The sequence below is a fragment of the Nelumbo nucifera genome, chromosome 1, assembly GCF_055504915.1.
Source record: "Nelumbo nucifera cultivar China Antique chromosome 1, China Antique-T2T, whole genome shotgun sequence".
Taxonomy (NCBI): Eukaryota; Viridiplantae; Streptophyta; class Magnoliopsida; order Proteales; family Nelumbonaceae; genus Nelumbo; species Nelumbo nucifera.
This window is the reverse complement of record NC_142649.1, coordinates 134,130,528-134,151,168: the sequence shown is the minus strand read 5'-3', so window position 1 is coordinate 134,151,168 and position 20,641 is coordinate 134,130,528. Positions and strand designations below refer to the sequence as shown.

General features: G+C 36.3%; 1 protein-coding gene across 4 annotated transcripts in view; it reads left to right on the top strand.

Annotated features, from left to right (window-relative positions):
- SFR6 (sensitive to freezing 6) overlaps positions 1-18,894 on the top strand; it is a 51,012-nt gene extending 32,118 nt beyond the window's left edge. For 2 of the 4 annotated variants that reach the window (XM_010243688.3, XM_010243687.3), the window contains 8 exons: positions 4,602-4,684; positions 8,123-8,359; positions 9,251-9,428; positions 14,464-14,984; positions 15,214-15,390; positions 16,019-16,390; positions 17,465-17,637; positions 18,501-18,894. In XM_010243688.3, coding sequence (XP_010241990.1) covers positions 4,602-4,684; positions 8,123-8,359; positions 9,251-9,428; positions 14,464-14,984; positions 15,214-15,390; positions 16,019-16,390; positions 17,465-17,608 — 1,712 coding nt within the window. In that variant the 3' untranslated portion in view covers positions 17,609-17,637; positions 18,501-18,894. Of the gene's footprint in view, positions 1-4,601; positions 4,685-8,122; positions 8,360-9,250; positions 9,429-14,463; positions 14,985-15,213; positions 15,391-15,615; positions 15,767-16,018; positions 16,391-17,464; positions 17,638-18,431 lie in introns of those variants that run through there. The other 2 variants (XM_088894346.1, XM_088894347.1) reach the window with 2 other exon arrangements.
- Positions 18,895-20,641: the final 1,747 nt, after the last annotated feature.

The window sequence follows — 20,641 nt, the reverse complement described above, 5'->3', positions numbered from 1 at the left end:
CTGTCTCCTTGCCTTCTGGTAGATCCACAATGTCCCATGTCTGATTCTTAATCAAAGCTGCCATCTCTTCCTGCATAGTTGTCTTCCACTTAGGTTTGTAGAGAACCTCACTAACACCCTTGGGTATAGACACTGAATCAAGAGAGAAAAGAAAAGCACGGTAGGAAGGAGAAAGTCCACTGTAGGATAAGTACTGTGAAATACAATGAGCAGTACAATTTCTCTTCCCTTTTCTGAGAGCAATAGGGAGATCAAGGTTATTTGTAACAGTATTAGTAGGATCAATGGGAACTGAAACAGTAGCGGGACCAAGAGGAATACCTGAATCCATGTCAGCCGAATCTGGAGTCTCTAAGGAATCGACAGGAAGTGATGTGAGTTCTGTTGTAGTGGAATCAACCTCCTTGTGAAGTCTCTGTCGTAAGTAATGCTGAGAAGCAAAATGCAAAGGAGGTGGCAAGGTAGGTGACACAAGGTGGTGGTCAAGCACAGGAGTAGACACAGGGACTGGAACTGGGAGAGGAATAGACTGTTGATTCACTTCCCCAAAACACTCCCCCTGAGAAGGATTCTTTGAGAAGAAGTACGTGGATTCAAAAAAGGTGACATCCATGGTAACATACCGGCTCACAGAGACTGGATCATAGCAGTAGTACCCTTTCTGATTCTCTACATATCCAAGGAAGACACACTTCTTTGCCTTGGGATCAAGCTACGAGCGTTGAGGACCAAGGATATGTGCAAAGTAGACACACCCAAACACCCTAAGAGGAATATGAAACATCTCCCCCTGAGGAAAAATGAGACTGAATGGGGTGCTGAATCCAAGTATACGAGAGGGCACCCTGTTAATCAGATATACTGCTGTGAGAACTACATCACTCCAAAACCGAACTGGAACTGTAGATGTGATCATCATGCTTCTTGCAATCTCAACAATGTGTCTGTTCTTCCTTTCTGCAACACCATTCTGCTGTGGACTGTAGGGACAACTGCTCTGATGGACAACACCATATTCTAACAGATATGAGGCAAGGTGTCTTTCAAAGTATTCCCTGGCATTGTCAGATCTGAACACCTTTATTCTTGTTCCAAACTGTGTTAGTACCATCTGATGAAATTGCCTCACCAAGGGTGGTACTTCATCGCAGGATCTCATCAGGTAAATCCAAGAGTATCGTGAGAAATCATCCACAAATAAGAGAAAATAGCAATAGCCTCCCATAGATGGAACATGGTAAGGGCCCCACACATCCGAATGGATAACATCAAAAAAAGAAGAACATCTTTTATTACTAGTTTTAAATGAATGCCTACAATGCTTTCCAAGTTGACAACCTTCACACTCTAGACTTGACAAACTAACAAACTCAAAAAGTTTTGGAAACAAAAAAACTCAAAGAAGAAAAAGGTAAATGGCTCGAACGATTATGCCAAAGCATAATTTGACCCACAGACCCTTACTCACTATCCCTGCTGACATGATGACTCTGATGAGGAGGAAGTACATTCAGGAGGTAGATTCCATTCACTTCACGACCACTCCCAATCGTCCTCTTTGAATCCAGATCCTGCAAAATACAATGACCAAGAGAAAAAATTATTGAGCAGTTTAGGTTCTTAGTCAAACTACTAACAAATAACAAATCAGTGCTCAATCTGGGAACATGAAGGACAAAGTGTAGAGAAATAGAATCACTAATCTTGACAGATCCTTTCCCAGCAATAGGAACATGGGATTCATCAGCTGTGGAGACTCTATCTCTGCCTAAACAGAGCCGGTAAGTTGAAAAAATATTAGAGCTCTGGGTCATGTGCTCTGAGGCTCTAGAATTTATAATCCAAGGAGGTCCCTCCTTACTTGAAGTAGAAACATAATTTGCAGTGACGTGTGAACTACCTGTGTGAGCAAAGGAAGTAGAGTGGACTCCACCAGTGCCACCTGTACCTTGCTGTCCGCTTGCAGCTGAACTGGAACTAGCTATATCCCGCTGGTTTAGAAGTAGCCCATGCCTCTCAAGTTCGGCCCTTACTGCAACAACTGCAACAGACTCCGGAGCAGTTGTAGTAGGAGGGGCCAGAATGTCACCAGTAATTGCCATGTGTGCATTTCCCTTCTTATTTTTCAATCTAGTTGGCACAAGATGTGGGTGAAGCTTCCAGCAAGTATCTCTCGTGTGTTTAGGCTTCTTATAGTAGTCACAGATCAAATCTCTTTTATCTTCCTTCTTGATTTCACTGCCACCCTGATCTCCACTTTGTTTAGGTTTCACAGCACTTACCATGGCAGACTGATCAGGAATAAGGTTTTTCATCATCACATCTCTCCTGCTCTCCTCCCCTGACATAAATGCATATGCCTGGGAGAGAGTAACATTGTCTCTGGAAAGAAGGTGCTGTCGTGCAATATCATACTCAGGATTAAGGCCAACAAGAAATTCAAACACCCTATACTTCTCTAGATGTTTCTGATAGGTAGTTGCATCCTTAGTGGTTTCCTAAGCAAATGTCTCTAAATGGTCAATCTCCTGCCATAGGGTTTTAAGGGCTGAAAAATAGGCTGCAACAGGTCTATCTCCCTGCCTTGTAGAAATAATCTGATTTCTCAACTGATAAGCCCTAGCAACATTCTCCCTCTGTGAATAGGTTTTTGCAACCCCATCCCATATTTCCTTAGCTGTATTTGCCCATAAAAAATTTTTACTTATATGGGGCAACATGGAATTACACAATCAAGTCATCACCATATAATTCTCCTGTACCCACCGGGAGTTGCTAGTTTCGGGTTTCACCTCTTCAGCAGTGATATACCCTAATTTCCCACGAGCACCAATGGCCATCTTTGCAGATTGTGACCATTCTAAGTAATTTGCACCATCCAACCTAACTGTAGTAATGGTCCCAGCCCCGAAAGGGTCTCCAGCACCTCCCACTAGTCCCATTTCATTCCCGGGCTTATTTTCAACTCCGTGGCCCTTCATGCTTCTCAAAAAATGTAAAGAAAATAACTAAAATTTGCAACAAGATCAAACAAAACACTTTTTGGAACCATCAACACCTTTCTGGTGTCCTAGACTTTCTTCCCACAAACGATTCATTTTCTGTGGGACGGGAGAAGAGAGAGGAGGCAGCCGCTCTCTCTAGAAGCCTCCAAATCAGGCAGGACTTGAATCACCCCTTACAAAAAACTCCAAGGAACCCTAAAAAATTAGGGCGCCACTTCCTAGGTCAAAATTGAAGAGTCCAACAGAAACAAGACTCTTTCCCTTTCTTCAGTTTTTCCTGATTTTGATAAGAAACCCTAGACCAGCTACAGGGCACACAGATCCACCAAAAAAATCCAAAAATTGGGCTTACCTGAGAGCTTCAATCAACCTCTTAAATCACCTTGCAGTCGGCCGATCTAGGGCTGCATGAGAGAACAACTTCAAGGAACCTTCGGCCCGCTCTGATACCAAGAAGAAATCACTAATTGCAGATTTAGTCGAGTTTCTTGTGAAAGGAAAGAGGGGGAAGATGAAGATTTCAGCAGTAGAGAAGAAAGGAGAAGAAGAAAAGAGTAGGAAGTCAACCAAGATTGTAAAATTAACCCTAGCCACCTACCTCTCATTATATTTATACTTAACTTAAGGATGAGATATTACAAGGATGCCCTTAGTAGGGCGGCTATTAATATAGCTGAACAGTCACAACAAAAAAACATAAACTAATGGGCCTAAAGCCCAACAACTTCCTAACTAAATAAAAAACAACTCGGACCAACTCAACACTACTAATTCTTATTGTGACATCAAAATTTAATTTCACATAAGTAATTTATGATATAATTTAGGATGAGTTGGCAAATTGGATTCAGATTTTAATCTGATCTATTGGCAGCCCTAGATTCAAAGTGTCAATCTTAGTCATCCTTCTATTAGAGCTTTATATCTTATGATGCAAACAACATCTTTTCAAGATATAAGGGGTAAGTTTACTTGGCCATGCTATTTTAAAGAAGTGAATTGCATGTAATCCAAAGTCTATCATGTGAGTGCATGGCTGTGTGTGGATATATATTGGTACATAACTGGATCTGCAGCATTTTTTCAATTATTTCCAGATTGTGAACTCATTGGCCATTCTGGCACTTGTTTGCCATGCCTTTGGTGTAATTTTCCTTGGAAGGCATTTTATATTGATTGTTATTTTAATGGTGCTATTTCTAAAGACTATTTTATCTCCTTCTTGGTAGTTACTTGAGTTCAGTTATTTTTTTGCATGTGTCTGTTGAGAGAGGTTAGAGGTAGGTTTCATGTGCATGTTCACATGCATGTTGTTCTGTTGATCTATGAACTTGTATTTGTAGCTGTGGGTGCTTGTGCCTTGTGCTTCTATGTGTTTGTGTGGTGTTAAGGCTAGGATGATATGTGCCATGTGCATATGTGAAAGCATGTAATTTTTAAGGCTGACCTGGTGACCTGGTCTGAGTTATTAGGGTAGTCTCATTTTTGTGACTGCTGTTAGTGTTTTGTTTATGTGCCACCGTGTAACGTCTGGTTCAATTACATTCTTAAAACATTGTGGGCCCATTTTATTAACTCATTTTCATTTTGTTTCAGTCTCACTAAACAGTGTCATTGCGGTATTGGATGCGGATTTTCATTCTCTTCCATCTACTCAGCATAGACAACAACATGGCCCTGTATGTTTCTACTGTCTTTTTCTTCCTGTTCCAGTTGAAAGAGATTTATTTATTTATTTTTGTGTATATGTGTGTGCACGGGCATGTGTTTCATTTTTGTAAAGGGTGCCATTATTTTAACAGGAGTGAATCTACTTGTAAAAAACACTGCTAGGGCAGGCACATCAAAGGCTTGTTTCACCTGTCCATAAGACCATAACACTTGGGCAAGATGCATATATGCACATTGATTTTTGAAATGGTGAAACAGGAATCATGTAATTGATCCCATATAGTTGGGATGAGGCTTCAATGATGATGATTTGTAAAAACTCTCAAGAGTGGAGGACAGGTGGGGCAAACCTATGATGTGCCTAGCACTTATTATTACTAGCAGATAAGGACTCTATTTGAATGTGCTTGAATGGGGCATCTACAGAGGCTTGTTTCAACAGATTTTCTTCTGTGGTCCCCCCCTCCCTTTTTTTTTATTTCTAAGCATGTTTTTCAGAATATCCTCATTTTTTACTCTTTGGTGTTTTCACTAGTGCTAATCAAGTATGAGCATCCCATATAAGGAATCTCATTTTCTTTAGCTTCAAGAGGCTTATTTGCAAAGGATGCTTGGGGATTGTTTAATTTAAAAAGTTACCAACTTTTTGGATCATTAACAGATCCAAGAGAATTTTATTAATTATGAAAGGATCAGTAAATTACATCAAGTCTCCTTAATTTGAGACCACTCTATTTTTTGAGTCTTCAGTTCCCTTTTTCTTTTTTACATTTCCTTATCCCTCAGTTTACCCTCTTAGGTGGATTCATGTACATCTTAACCTGATCCACACCCTTCCTTGCTAGAGAATCAACATATTTGCCACTCTACTAATAATAAGCCATTCGAATGGAGGAGTTCAAATTACAGCCCAAAAATCTTGCTTCTCTAAAACAAGTCTGAACTCCCAAGGGTTATTGTTACACCCATCATTGATCAAATCGCCATCTATGAATCTCCTCCTTCCACCTCTAACCTAGATGATAGTAAGTTTGAAGAGCTGGAAGCATGCTCTATGATACCTGGATATCTGAATACTCCTAACGTACCAGTATGGATGTGATACTGGATACTGCATGGGTAGTTTTAGATATTCTTTATAGCATTAACACTTATAAAACATGTGAAGTAGTATGTTTTGACAAATTATACATAAAAATATCTTCACATGTTTGAATATTTATAAAAAAATCTTCACATGTTTGAATATTTATAAAAAAATCTTCACATGCTAGAAATTTATTAAATTTGGTCCTGAGAAGTGGCATTTAGCTTAAAAAACTAGGTATAAATACATGATGTTAGCATATAACATTGGATACGTGTACCTGTATCTGTGTCCAGAGTTTTATAGGAGCTGAAGAGTTGTATCCCTATATCCCATAATGGGGTTTCCCACTCTAATAGGTCCACAATGCTCTGATAAGATCATCTGTTCTTGGTTCAGCTTCAGGAATCCCAATCAATTCTTAGGACACCTGGTTTCCCCAAACAGCACCTTTCGAAATTTAGTTTATATTACACACCAGGGGAGGGGGAGCAGTCAATGGTGCTATCACCTTGATGAAATTTAACAGTTCCTTCCATCATCTTGTGGTTATTTTAAGATATTTTAGGAAAATCATTTTTTAATGGTTAAATAAAATAAAAATGGCCCACTTCGGAAATTTGGAAAAAAAACTTAAAAAGCGGAAGGTTCAAAGTACCAATGCACATCTTCCGCCATATTAGGGATTTTGAACCTTGTTCTATCCTACTGCAATCTAGTCAAGCCGCTGACAATAGGGTTGAGATCCCTGGAATGAACTTACTGATGATATATGCTTGGAATTTTGGTTGAATAGTTTTTTGCTTTAAAGGTTCAGTTAACTTACTGTCTTGTATGTGTGTCTGTGCCTTGGAAGTTGAAAAAGCAATGTTTAGAAGCGGACCAGGCATCAACCCGTAAAAGGGAGAGGTTCAACCGGGATCGAATTGTGATGATGTAATATAAGAAAAAAATTCAAAAAAAAAAGCAAAAACAAAAAAAACTAAACATGAAGGAAAATAATGCAAAATACAAATAACAATTCAATTTTAGCAATCACAAAGGCATTCAAGAATCTTAATTCAAAACTTAATAAATTATAATGCATACAATCGATTTTAATTCAACAATTTTAGAACATGCATGCAATAAATTTTAAAAGTTGCATTTGCCTACAGACAATTTAAAAATTTTAAATTCAACAAACACTTACAAATTTTAAAAGCTGTATAGTGCATACAAATAATTGTAAATGGCATTTCAGTAATCTACAAACAATTTTCAATTTATTTACAAACAATTATAAATTTTGAAAGCTGCAGGGTTCATACAAATAATTTTTAAATGGCATTCTAGCATTCTACAAACAATTTGCAATTTTTTTACAAGCAATTATACGTTTTAGAAGCTGTATGATTCATACAAATAATTTTTAATGGGTGGAAAAATAAAAAATAAGGTTGCAGCCGCTAACCTCATTGAGATGTCCAACCCAAGGTATGAAGGTAGCCACCGCGAATTGAAATTGACCAACGATTAAACAGGAATGACCAATGATTAAAAGGTATAAAGATGCAATGATCAATAATTAAACAGGGGATTGAATGCTGGGAGGAGGAAAGATGAGCAGCAACATAGGGTGATGGCTAACCTGGTGGTGTGGCGAGTGGTGGCTGTGGCTGTGGCCTGGCAGCTATGGGCAGTGGTTGTGCCACTGTTGCATGGTTTGAACGGAAGGAGATGAGATGAAAAGGGGAAATTGAGGGTTTTGGGGCTTTTAGAACGAGGAGGCATCCAATCCCATTTTATTTTTTGTCTTTTTGCCTTTAAAGGCAGGAAAAAAGGCAATGGAAAAAACTGGCCAGTTATGCAAAACTGTGATTGGGTCATCAGTTCATAGGTCAGATGGGTCGGGTGGGTGGTTTTATGCAGTTTTAGGGGTATGACTGGACCGGCCATGTGCCCAGGCATGGTTCAACTGGTTTGACTGGCTTGCCTGGTCTGGTTTTCTAAACATTGGAAAAAAAACACTTTCAAGAGTAGGACTAAAAAAGGATATGCAATGCAAAGGAGAAATATACAATGAAGTAACTTGTGAATTGTGGAATGCTTGCATTAGAACTTCATGTCTGGACTTTATGGAACATTTCCATTTTCATACTTGTTTGACCTGTTGCTGAGGTTAGTTATATTGTATACTTCAAATTGTGATGCATTTGTCCTCCTATCTTATTTGATATCTAGATTAGAACTTCATCCTAGCTGGCCCCATATAGCTGGGACATGGCTTAAATGATGGTGATAATGATTGGAACTTTATCCTATGATGCAACCAGTGTTGTGAATTCTGAAATTGAATCTGTTTTGTGGTTTCATGCAGAGCCTAGATAGGATAAAGTGCAGGCTGCTGGAAGGTACAAATGCTCAGGAGGTTAGGGCTCTAGTTTTAGATATGCAAGCAAGGTTACTGCTCGACATGCTAGGAAAAGGAATTGAATCAGCTCTAATAAATCCTGCGAATTTAGTAAGTGAGCCTTGGCAGGCTTCTGGGGAGATGTTATCTGGAATAGACCCAGATGCAATGACTGTTGAACCAGCACTAGTCTCAAGCATCCAGGTTTTACTTTGGTTCTTCCATTGCATCTTTCGTTTTTTTATCAGTAGAAGATGCATTTTATCTTATTAAACTTGCTTAACAGAAATTAGTACAACTTGGTGGTGGGAGTGTCGTTCACCAACTTCAAGCCCAAAATATTACCACCAGCAATTCCAAATTACATGGGAGCCCAAAAAAGTTGCTGCCTCAGAGCCCCTTGTTTGGATAATTCCATTGCATCTTTCATTGTGTACCTATTTTCATTTCAGTTTTGAATATATGATGTATATTTGTATTATGCTTATGGAAAAAAGGGAGTAAGGTCATCTCCCCTACACAGCAAATTATTTAATGTTGGTATTTGTGACAGTTTATCAACTAAATGCCTGGGATTTATCAGATGGTTGCTCTTTCCTCTAATATGGTCCATTTTTTATGGACTATGTTTGTCATCTAGGATACTCTGACTACTTTTTTGATTTTCTGTTGGATGTTTCATGAGACTTAACCTATATATCCTGTGTTGCATTCTCATACCTATTCCGGATTGTTTAGGAGGATTTCCTTGGATTAGAAACTCATCGAAGCTTTTATGCAAATGCTATGCAAAAACTTCTTGAGTGATGATTGAATATGATTTTCTGGCTTAAGTTATGGTGGTAATTTTGGTGGATCTACATCCATGGGCTGGGTTTTTCAACCTAACCCAGGTTGAAACTCAAGTGCTAGGGAAGTCCAACTTGAGTCCTAGTTACACATGGTCTTGGAGGACAGTTGTGCAGCTCCATCTAGACCCATATATGGATGAAGATCCTCATCAGTCAGTGTCCTGCTTATGTTCACTTATAGTGATTGTTATTCTTTATCTATGATGTTACCCCAAGGTTAAAAGTCATCTTAAATATATTGCAGGCATATGTTGATGCAGTGCTTGATCTTGCGTCACACTTCATCACACGCTTGCGCCGTTATGCAAGTTTCTGCCGTACATTGGCCAGTCATGCTGTTGGAGCGACTTCTAGCACAGGCAGCAATAGAAATATGGTTACAAGTCCTACCCATAGCTCAGCATCTTCTGTAACCAGTCAGGGTAAGTATAGGCCTTCTCCCACTTTTATATTCAACTAGCAGGGACTCGTGCGATGCACAGGATTTGTCAAGGAAAAGTAAAACAATGGAAACCAATGTTTTAAAAACCGATCCGAAGGTCGAACCATTTTTGCCTCCAGGTTGCAGGTCACCGGTTTGGTTCAGACCGTGCCGTGTCATTGCATATATATGTTAAGTATATATTTTTATATACACATATATATATATATATATATATATATATATGTGTGTGTGTGTGTGTATAAATATATATTTTAGCAATAAATAATGTATAAATATGTTATATGTATTATTTTATATTTAATTTATGTTTTTAATTCACTTCTTAATTTTTTAATTATAAAAAATATTAAAAATTACGATTTGAGGCCAATAAAAGGTTTTTTTTTTTCCGCAAAAATAGTGGGGTAAGGCGCTTACGGCTCCTTGGAATGCATAGATCTCGAAAAGTTACCCAAAATTTAAAAAAACACCCCAATTGGACATCGGAGTGCAAAGTTATGGCCTCCGATTGCATGCATTGAGTGTGCAACCCGTGACCCGGTCACCGAGTCGAACGGGTCAACAGTTGAACCAGATGGGTTGAACAGTTCTTGACCAGGTTAGTAGTTTTTGACCATTTGACGAGTCTTGACTGAATCAGACCCGGAATCCTGGTCGAGTGACAGTTCAAACAGTTCAATCGGCTGGGTCAAAGACAGGTTGAAAAATTGATGGAAACTAATAACTATATTTATAATTTTAGTAATTTGTTATAAAAATAATTTAAATATTTAGATCAATTATATTTGTAATTTTTAATAGAAAATAATAAATTATTGCTAACTACTCGATAAATAATTATTTTTTATTTTATCTGTTAGTGTTTTATTTTATTTATTTTACTTTATTATTCATTAAATGTTATAATTAAATTAATCTGTAGATTAACTTCTTTAGTCATAATTAAACTAATCTAAGTCCAAGCTCAAGGTTTGAGATTGTGAAGCAAATCCTTGTCTCCATCCTCGGTTGGGTATCATTATCAATCCCCATCCTTGCCAAGGCAATATACATCCTCAGCCCCATCGGGTCGGGGAAGCTGAGTACCTGATGGGATGGGGAACATTGCCATCCCTATTCGCATTCGAATTCTATTAATTGGTTAATTGTCATAAAACTGTAATTTGAAACCTAATAAATAAAATTAAATTTTAGCAATTTTTTTTATCTAGCAACTATTAAAAATTAAGAAATTCATAAAAATTAGTAAATCATAAAATAATAATAAAAAATAAAAAATTATTAAAAATAATAAAATAAACCAGTTGCATTCCATTTAAAAACTATAAAATTTAATTAAAATATTAAAACTAATAAAGACCTAATTATAAATGTCTTAAGACTCCTACTTAGGGATGATCATTTATAACTTATTCTAAACCTGGCTAAACCAACAAATTTTCAGGCTAAAGCAACTATTTTCTTCTAAGCTAGGTCTAACTCAGACTTACACTAACCCCACACAATATAGACAGTAGAACCACATTTTGAACCAACTGCATCTGCATCTGCATCTGCATCTACATTCGATTATGAAATCTAGAACCACATTTTGCATCTGATTAGCATGTTCAGTTTTGGATCATCTTTGCATTTAATTTGCAACCATCTTATTGTGTTTAAAATGACAAAAAATTAAAGAAGTTTTAAAAAACCAATTATTTTTAAAGTATATATGTATATAAATAATTTATCAAAAAAATAAATGTATATAAATATAAAATATTAAAATTTTCAATTATAAACTTTATATAGTTATACATAACATATATGTATACATAATTACTGGATTTTGATTGCTGTTGTTTGGTTCATTTGGAGTTGGAGTTGGAATTGGAATCAACTAACAATTTTATTAGTCTTTAATAATTAATATCTTAGTATTTATAATGAATATTTTATTTTTAATTATTAATATTAATATTTTTATTGTATTATGTATTTATTACTTAAATAGTAATTTTATTATAACTAAAATTATTTTTCCTATCCCAAAATATATTGTATTAATATTTTATTTATACATTATTATTATTATTATTATATTTAATAATTAATATCTTTGTTTGCTATTGTTATTTTAGTAATATTTTATTACAGTACTATTATTTAATTATTATCTTATTATTAATTTAATAATATTTTATATACTTTATTAATATTAGGGTTTTGTATCATGAGTTCTTTAGTTCATAAGGGGAGCCTAAAATACCCAAACGTCCTTACATCACCCCCTCTCTCTTTAATAAATATAAGGCCCTATTTGGTTCGTAGGAATAGGGGTTTGGAATCGGAATTGGAATTGGCTATTCCGATTCCAACTCTTTGGTTGGGCGGAATTGGAATCCCATTCCCATTCCTGCTTGAATGGCATTCCCCCATTTGAGGGAATTGTCATTCCCTGCCCTCCCTTGGGAATGAAATCCCATTCCTGCTGATTCCAATTCCCATTCCCATTCCTATATGAACCAAATAGACTATGGGAATATGCCATTCCGATTCCGATTCCAAAGGATTTTGATTCCGATTCCGACTGTGAACCAAATGGACCCTAAATGCTCTCTCTCTTTCTTTCTCATTAATACTGTCTTTTAATTGTCTCTCTTTTGTAAAATAATTTCTCTTTAATAATATAATATCTTGGTAATAGTGCGCAACTTTAAATATTAATGATATACAATTTTGTTAGTGACAATAATTATTATTTTATATTTTTAGAACAAAAGAAAATAAGAAAAATACGAAAAAGGAGAAAATAGATAAATACCTATTCTGATTTTTCTAAATACAAATATAATTGTTATTTTATATTTTAATAAATGTTTATTTTATTATTTTTATAATTTTTTACTTTTTATTATTAATTTTAATTATCCTATTAATATTAATTATACTAATTTTTATAAATGGTCATCCCTAAGTACAAATTAATACTAGTTTTTATTAATTCCTTAACTTTTAATAGTTGCTAGATAAAAACTTGCTAAATTTTGATATTTGTATTAACTTTAGTAATTTTTATTAATTATAGTTATTAAGTTTCAAGTTATATATAAATTATTATTATTATTATTATTGTATGTCGTGTATCACACATTACGGGTTTCTAGACAGACCCGTTTAGCTTGTCTTCTCTGTATAAGTGATAAAACGGGTTCTACATTTTAAATTTGCATTAGTTTGTTATTTTTATTTCATTTTTAATGGGTCTTCTATTTTATACAAGTCTCTTGTGTAGTATGGGCACTATGCACAATAAAGGTCTCAATTCATAAAAATTATTTATTTAACAATATTATTAATTAATTAATTACAAATATATTAATACAAAGTTATCTAATAAAATAAAAAAGAATAAACAAAACAAAATACAACATTAAAACATGGTTTCTATTTGCAATATATTAAATCCATATTTAAATCATAATATTATTAAAACTATCAACTAATATTTTTTGTATTTAAATTTCTTATTTTTATTGGTGTTTATTAAGTTTTATTTTTATTAGTGTTTATTAAGTTTTATTTTTATTAGTGTTTTTGATTTTTACTAAGTTTTGATAATATTTATTAGTTTTAAGTGGAGGTTTAGTGGATTTTTAAATTAATAATTTTTGAAACAATATTTTTTATTTTTGTTGCTTTATATTTGATTGTTTAACCTCAACGTATTTTTATTATTTGACTTATTAATATTTGACTTTATTATGTTGTATTACTCTCTCTTTCTCTCTCTCTTAAATGCCTTTTTAAATGTAATAATAACATGCATTAAAATATGATGCCTTGGAAAACCCAAAGGTCTCTCTCTCTCTCTCTTTTTCTCTCTAATAGTGTGCAGATTTATTAATCTAATCAAAATAGGTAATGATTACTTTTTATATTTTTAAAACAAAAGAAAATAGGAAAAAATGCAAAAAATGGAGAAATAGATAAATAGCTTCTCTCAAAGGAGAGACATGTTGGCATGGACTATCCAATTTTATTATATATATATATATATATATATATTAGATTGCATGATCTTGTGATCTATTTGAACTTACTCTTCTTTATATGCTGTGATAATGGAAGAAAAAGCCAGTCAAATACTAAAATTTCATTCTAGAAGTCTGAAATGCTTTGCCATCCCCGACCCACCACACCCCACCAAGAAAGAAAAGAAAAGAATAAAAGAAACACCATACAAAGGAAAAAGAATTGAGACTGGACAACTGAATTGATGGTGGTAACTTATAGCATGTGTCAGCATCACAATCTTTCTTAATCCTTTATCTAGCAAAAACCGGTTCTTATTTTCCCTTGCATTAACAATGAAAACTTTAAATAAACATGAAATACTAAAATATTGAGGCATGTTTTGTGGCAATTCTTGCCATTTTGGACCCATTTTGAAGGTGTGAGATGAATGCTTCCGTATGGCATTACTCAATGCTAGTTTTTCCTTCCATTGAAAATGATTAATAGAAATAACATGAAATGATTGCCATTTTGGTCCCATTTTAGAGGTGTGGGATGCTTGCCTCAGTTCAGCTTACATACTTGGGTCAAATGATTCATGCTGAGTTCAATTGGGTGGGCTTCTAACCAGGAGGTGGGACCTTGGAGATTGGATCATTTTGATAAATTAAATTTGTGTTCTCTCCTCTCTTCTTTCTTGCTCCTTCAGATGGATTCCTAGAGAGATTAATGCTATGGCTGATTCCTTAGCTAAATCAGGGGTGGATAGGGGCCTTTTTGTATAGTGCTAACATTTTGCCATTGTAATTTCTGTTTTGTAGCTTCTTGGTTTTGTACATCATCCCCCACCCCCTCCTTGCCTTAATGAGTTCAATGAAAGTTACCCTTTCTCAAAAACTCATGCTACTTTCTTTTGAATCTTCCTTTACACACATGGAATGAATACAAATTTTATATGACAATGATTTATTTTTTGAATAAATATGACATTGATTCTGTTATCATGTTTCCAGGAGGTCAAAGTGGAACAAGTTCCACGGGAAACTCCCAGATGCAAGCTTGGATGCAAGGTGCTATTGCTAAAATTAGTAGCAGTAGTGATGGAGTTTCTTATTCAACACCAAACCCTATGAGTGGTCCAGCTCCCTTTATGCCAATTAGTATCAATACAGGAACTTTTCCAGGAACTCCTGCTGTCAGGCTCATTGGGGATTGCCATTTTCTTCATAGATTATGCCAACTTCTGCTTTTTTGCTTTTTCTTTCGGCGAAAGCAGATGCCTCGTTATATAGGGGGTGCACAGAGAAACACTGATTCAAATATGCAAAAGCCTCAGCCTGTCGCCCCTGGAAAGGTGGAGGAAGTAAACTCTGTGCCAGCAAGACCAGCACCAGGGATGACCAGGTCAGAGGATGTCCAGGGAGCTCGGACTGGGCAGCCTGTTTCTGGAGCAAAAGGGGTTGAAGAAGGTCCAGTTAGCCGGTCGGTCAGAGTAGGTTCTGGAAATGCTGGTCAAGGGTACACTTTTGATGAGGTAAGTTAATGATCTTTCCTATCCACTTTTCCCTCATTTTTGTTTAGATGCAGAATGTAAAGAAAAGTGTCATTGCCTGTGTGTTGCCATTTTATGTTTTTCTTATTTGCTTGAGTAATACTCGTGATTTTTTATTTCTAAAATCTTAGTTTGGCATTTATTGTCTGTAGGAAACCACAAAGTTACTTAAAAACTTGGAGATAACTTCATTAATATTAATATCATGCAGGTTAAGGTTCTTTTCCTCATCCTAATGGATCTCTGTAGAAGAACAGCAGGTTTGGCACATCCATTGCCAGTTTCTCAGGTTGGAGGAAGCAATATCCAGATCCGCTTGCACTATATTGATGGGAACTACACCGTTCTACCTGAGGTCGTAGAAGCATCCCTTGGTCCACATATGCAGGTATTTATATTTTTTTGATGAATGCGGTATTTATATTTATTACTAGCTTTGTTCAGAAACTAACAAAGTTGGAAGAGATAAATAAAAGGTCACCTATGAGTTTGACAAGTGTTATGAATGAATTGCTGTAAAGGAATGGAGATGTTCCTTTTCTGTATTTTATACTGTCACATGCAGCAGGGTGTTTTGTTCACCATGTGATGCATCTTACTGATGTTTTTGAAGGCACTGTTTGTTATCAGTTGGTGATGCTACCATGAAATCTATGTCCGATATAACACAAGTTCCAAACATGAGTTGAAGCTTGGGCTCATGCCCACTTGTATGGGCATTAGGCAGCATAACCCAAGTTTTATTTTAGGCCCCCATGAAGCAATTCAGGATTAAATTTCAATTGTGTCAGGCTGGGCCTTGGGTTTTGTGCTTCTTAAAAATTTAACAAATTCCAACTCAGTATACCTCTTTAAGGGCAGCCCAGTACAGAGGTATTCCTCACTATACCTCTTTCCTGTTCTAAAGTTTAACTCTTTTTAACTGATGCAGCCTCCTGGTCCCATGCATCACTTTTCTTTTTATATTTATTTATTTATTTGTTTGTTCATACTTCTCTGATGTGCTTACAATGCAGAATATGCCACGTCCTAGAGGTGCGGATGCTGCTGGTTTGCTACTTCGTGAGTTGGAACTCCATCCTCCAGCTGAAGAGTGGCATAGACGTAATATGTTTGGTGGCCCCTGGTCTGATCCTGAAGGTGCTATAGATGATAACTCCAAGCTGAGCAATTCTTTTGGCCCATTTGAGTTTAATTCCTCTGAAGATTACAATAGTTATTATGGAGACCTTGGCCTCTGGCCAAGGAAGCGCAGGATGTCTGAGAGGGATGCAGCTTTTGGCTTGAAAACTTCAGTGGGCTTGGGAGCATATTTTGGTATCATGGGATCTCGAAGAGATGTTGTCACTGCTGTGTGGAAAACAGGTCTTGAAGGGGTTTGGTACAAGGTTTGATGCTAACCTCTGTTTCCTGTGCTTATAATTTTTCTTGCCATTATTATCAATAGATCACCGAGGACAATTAACGGATGTGAGAAAGTCTCATATTAGGGCTGTGGAGGGTATTGAAATTAATCATACATTGGGTTCCATGCTCCCATCTACATGATTTTCTTGGTGGAAAGTCATCCCATTATGCTGGTTATGGACCATAGGTTTATTTGATGCTTTTAACAAACAGAAAGGTGGTGAACTGAGATGCTTAGGAATAGCAGTTCTTTTTCTTTCTTTTGCCTGAAACTTTTGGGGCCCCATTTGTTTTCTCTAAGCCATTTACCTGGGTAAATGCACTTGGCAGTGTTCTTTTGATCGAAAAGTGCTACCCAGGTTAGTGTTCTTTTGACCATTTGTACCCATAGAATGCAATTATTAGAAGGGGCAATTTTGTCCCATAATGTTTTTTTTGGCAACTGGCAACTTTTCCCCCAGGCGAGAAAGTTACCCACCTGGGAGATGGGCTTCACTTAAGTAATACATAGGGAAAAGCAATTTACAGTGGGACCCACAGTTTACTGAAAAGCGAACATGGGATTATTGGTCAATGGGAACCACCTTCCCGTTGACCAACCTTCCCCCTCCATTGACTGAAAAATGAACATGGAATGCTATACTGTATGCATTTACTTCAAGTTCGGATTTCCTCCTCACAGCATCGGTCCTCACACTCACCTCACAGCCCTTGCCAGTACATCGGGAACATCTTGGATGTTTTTATTCATGGGGAGATGTTCCCAATGCACGGCTGCAGATCTCAGAATGCCGACTCCTAATCTTTGTGTGTGTGTGTGGTGGGGTGCATTTGAATTACTTTACTTGTTGCTTTTGTGAGAGTCTCTCTCATTAGACCATACAAACCAAAACCGAACGCTTGCAAATCTTGGATGATATGAATCATGCACTTAGAGATCTGTATTCCACATGAAATGTTATAGCATTATTATTTTTTTCTATTATTCTTTCCCCCTTTATGCTATTGCTAGGTGTAATTTTTTTGGTGTGGATTCTTTTGTGACTTAAATGCAGTGCATAAGATGTTTACGGCAAACTTCTGCATTTGCTTCACCTGGAAGTGCTAGTCCTAATCAAAATGACCGAGAGGCATGGTGGATAAGCCGCTGGTGTTATGGCTGCCCAATGTGCGGTGGAACATGGGTTCGAGTTGTATAGGAAGTTGGATGCAGTGTTTCAGCTATCAGGTGGGTATATAAATCAAAGGCCTTTTCTTCCGCTTCTGAGTTGAGTTAAAAAGGTTAATGTTTCTATAGACCATAAATATGGCAAATAGTGGCGTAGCATCATGCCCTAGGGCTATGGAATAGTTGCAAGCAAGGTTCAAAGTATCGTGGGTCGATACGTGTTGTTCCAGCACCCCACCGATATGCCACTACAGTGGGTGTATCGGTGGTCTGACCGGTTCAGGGTGTGGCGAAGACCTAAACTGGCGTCCCTGAACCAGTTGGCCAAAAAAATAAAAATAAAAAACAAACACCAAAAGGAGTATTGATTTGCCTGATATGCCCATACCGGCATATCGGGCATATCGATATTTTGAACCTTGGATGCAAGAGTTGGGTGATTTACCTGAACCAGGACGAAAAGCAGGCAGGGTGGAATGTTGGGTGGTGAATATTACTTTGCCCTGCTAGTCTGGTTCTTTACAGGCTTCAAGAGGGAAATAGGCTGATGTTCAGAAAGATTTCTAGTTGAGTTGTTGGCATCTTAACAGTTTGGCTGACCAAGCATTTACTCCCATCCCAGAAAAAAACAATTGCTCTATTTTTTGTGCACTTAGATGTTTGCCCTATTTATATTCTTGGATTCTGTTTTCGGGTTATAGTTTAATCAAGGGAAAATGGAAGCTACGGTTTTATTAGCCTTTTATATATATACTAATCATTTAAAAACAGGCCTTTGCTTTTGGTCTTGCAATGTTTAGTTTCAGTCATGTTTCACATATTAAAATTCGGAACTATGTTAAACTTTTGACTAGGGGTGCGAGATGCCAAATCAGTTTTTAATCCATTTTGGCATTTTCTTCTCCCGTCCTTTATTTTGTCAGAAGTGGATCATCTTACCGGGTGGAGTTGGACTTGGCTAAGAAGTGGCAGTAACGGTCAGTATTGCATTGAGAAAATCCAGGGCCCTATCACGCTGGTAGAATGCATGAAGACGAAGTCTGTCGAGTTGGGAATGTTTTAGTCAATTGCACCAAAATGAGCATGGGCAAGGTCAATAGCTCGTATTGCCCGACAGATGTTCGTGATCTTTCTTTTCTCCGTCATGTTCATTGAGCATGGCAACATAATTGTGAATTTATCGGGGCATGAAATCACCTATTCTTTTTGGGTTTCAACTTCCAACATATGAAAAAAGAAAATTTCTTGTCCCCTTGAAAAAACTTTATTATCCGTAATTTAGAGACGTATCAGTGTATCACGGTATAGTTTTGAGTATTTGAGTATTAAGCATTAAGCCCCAGTTTGAGAAGTGAGCAAATCTGTCCCCCACAACGTTTCACAGCACATTCAAGTCGTGTATTGGTAACATCTCCCGATGATGATATCAGAAATGATGATGTCATCATCGGGAGATGTTTACAATACATGGCGATGTGCTGTGGGACGTTGTGGGGGCAGATTTGAACTCGTTTGAGAATGGTTCATTTTTATTCACTTGTTTGAATAAACACTTAGGTGAGGATTACAACAGTAGATGCTTGCGTGCATTTGAGGAAAATGTTGAATAAGTGTTTATTTCATAAAATAAGTTTGTTTTGAATAAGTTGGATTTTTTTGCTTATTTTTAAGCATTTTTTAAAAAATGGGCATATTGCCTTTTAATAGTTTTGGCTTGTCATGTAATTTCAATATGCTTATATTACCCTATTTGAAAGAAGTCCTATATGTTAGATAGTTGTATGTCTTTAGCTCCAATCAGAATGATATACATTATGAATTTATTGTAAATGAATAAAGTATATATTTGATTCATGTTCTTGTGGTGTTTTTGTGTAATATTTTTAAATTGGATATTTATGAGATTCGTGTTATTTTAGAATATTTATAACCGTTAGATAAGTCTGGAGAGATTTATCCTGTTAAGGTTGACATTGGTGTGCTACCAAATGTTGGGGTGGTCTGTTTCAGTTGCTAGGGTGAGACTTAAGACACATGCAGTGTATGATTAATTGAATCTTTGAACTATATCAGATTTTAAGTATTGCCTTGAATCTTGGAGATTGATGGACAAAATTAGAAAGTTATACTTGACTCCTAGACTTGATTATGATACTACATTAGGTATCGGATTTGACTGTCTTTGATATGACAATCAATGAGATTCTTAGCGGGGGTCAAAACCTGTGTATGTTGGGATAGTTTGAAAATTCATCTGAGTGGGTCATAGTGACAGGATTAGTTCTTTTGTTAGACAAAAGTAATGATCGATGATGCATTTTCTGATGTAAACAAAAACTGTCGGCAGTCGATTTCAATCGTTGATATTTGTTTTGCAAAATATATTTTATATGAGATAAAAGTATATATATATTACTGTTTTTAATTGTTTGTAAAATGTTTTAATTCCCGGGATCAATGAGTAGATAGTGCAACACTGTTTCTTGCAGTCGAGGGAGATCTTCTCTTGTCGGACAGTATTTGATCATTATGCGCTGAGAGGTTAAGTGTAAGACCATTGGGGGTAATACCTGATGGGTTAATCTTGCATCTGTTTACAATCCTTGGGTGTTATAAGGTGGCTTAGCTCAGAGACTACTTATGGTAAGTGTTGGGCCAATAGAGCACATGTGACTGATGTGTAGATCAATGTTTGGGTCACATGCCATACAAGGAAACCCAATTGGGTAGTAGTTTGGAAGGCTAAGTGAACACAACTTTATTGGGCTTAAAGCCCATTTCGAACTGGGTTGATTTGATCAATTAAGGGGCGAATTCTGAGATTAAATTAACAGATAGGATTGGATCTTAACCCTATCCACTCAGAGAGTCCAGATCTGAAACTTTAAGGATTATGAAGAGACTGATCTAATCTGTAGATAAGATAATGGTTTACCCTTATCATTTAAAGGGAATTCTGATCCAAATATGATTTGGATCAATAATTCCTAATGAGATTAGAAATTGATCTCTTTAAGCTTATAAAAGGAGGAAAGAACAACCTTAAGAAAATACATATTTCACA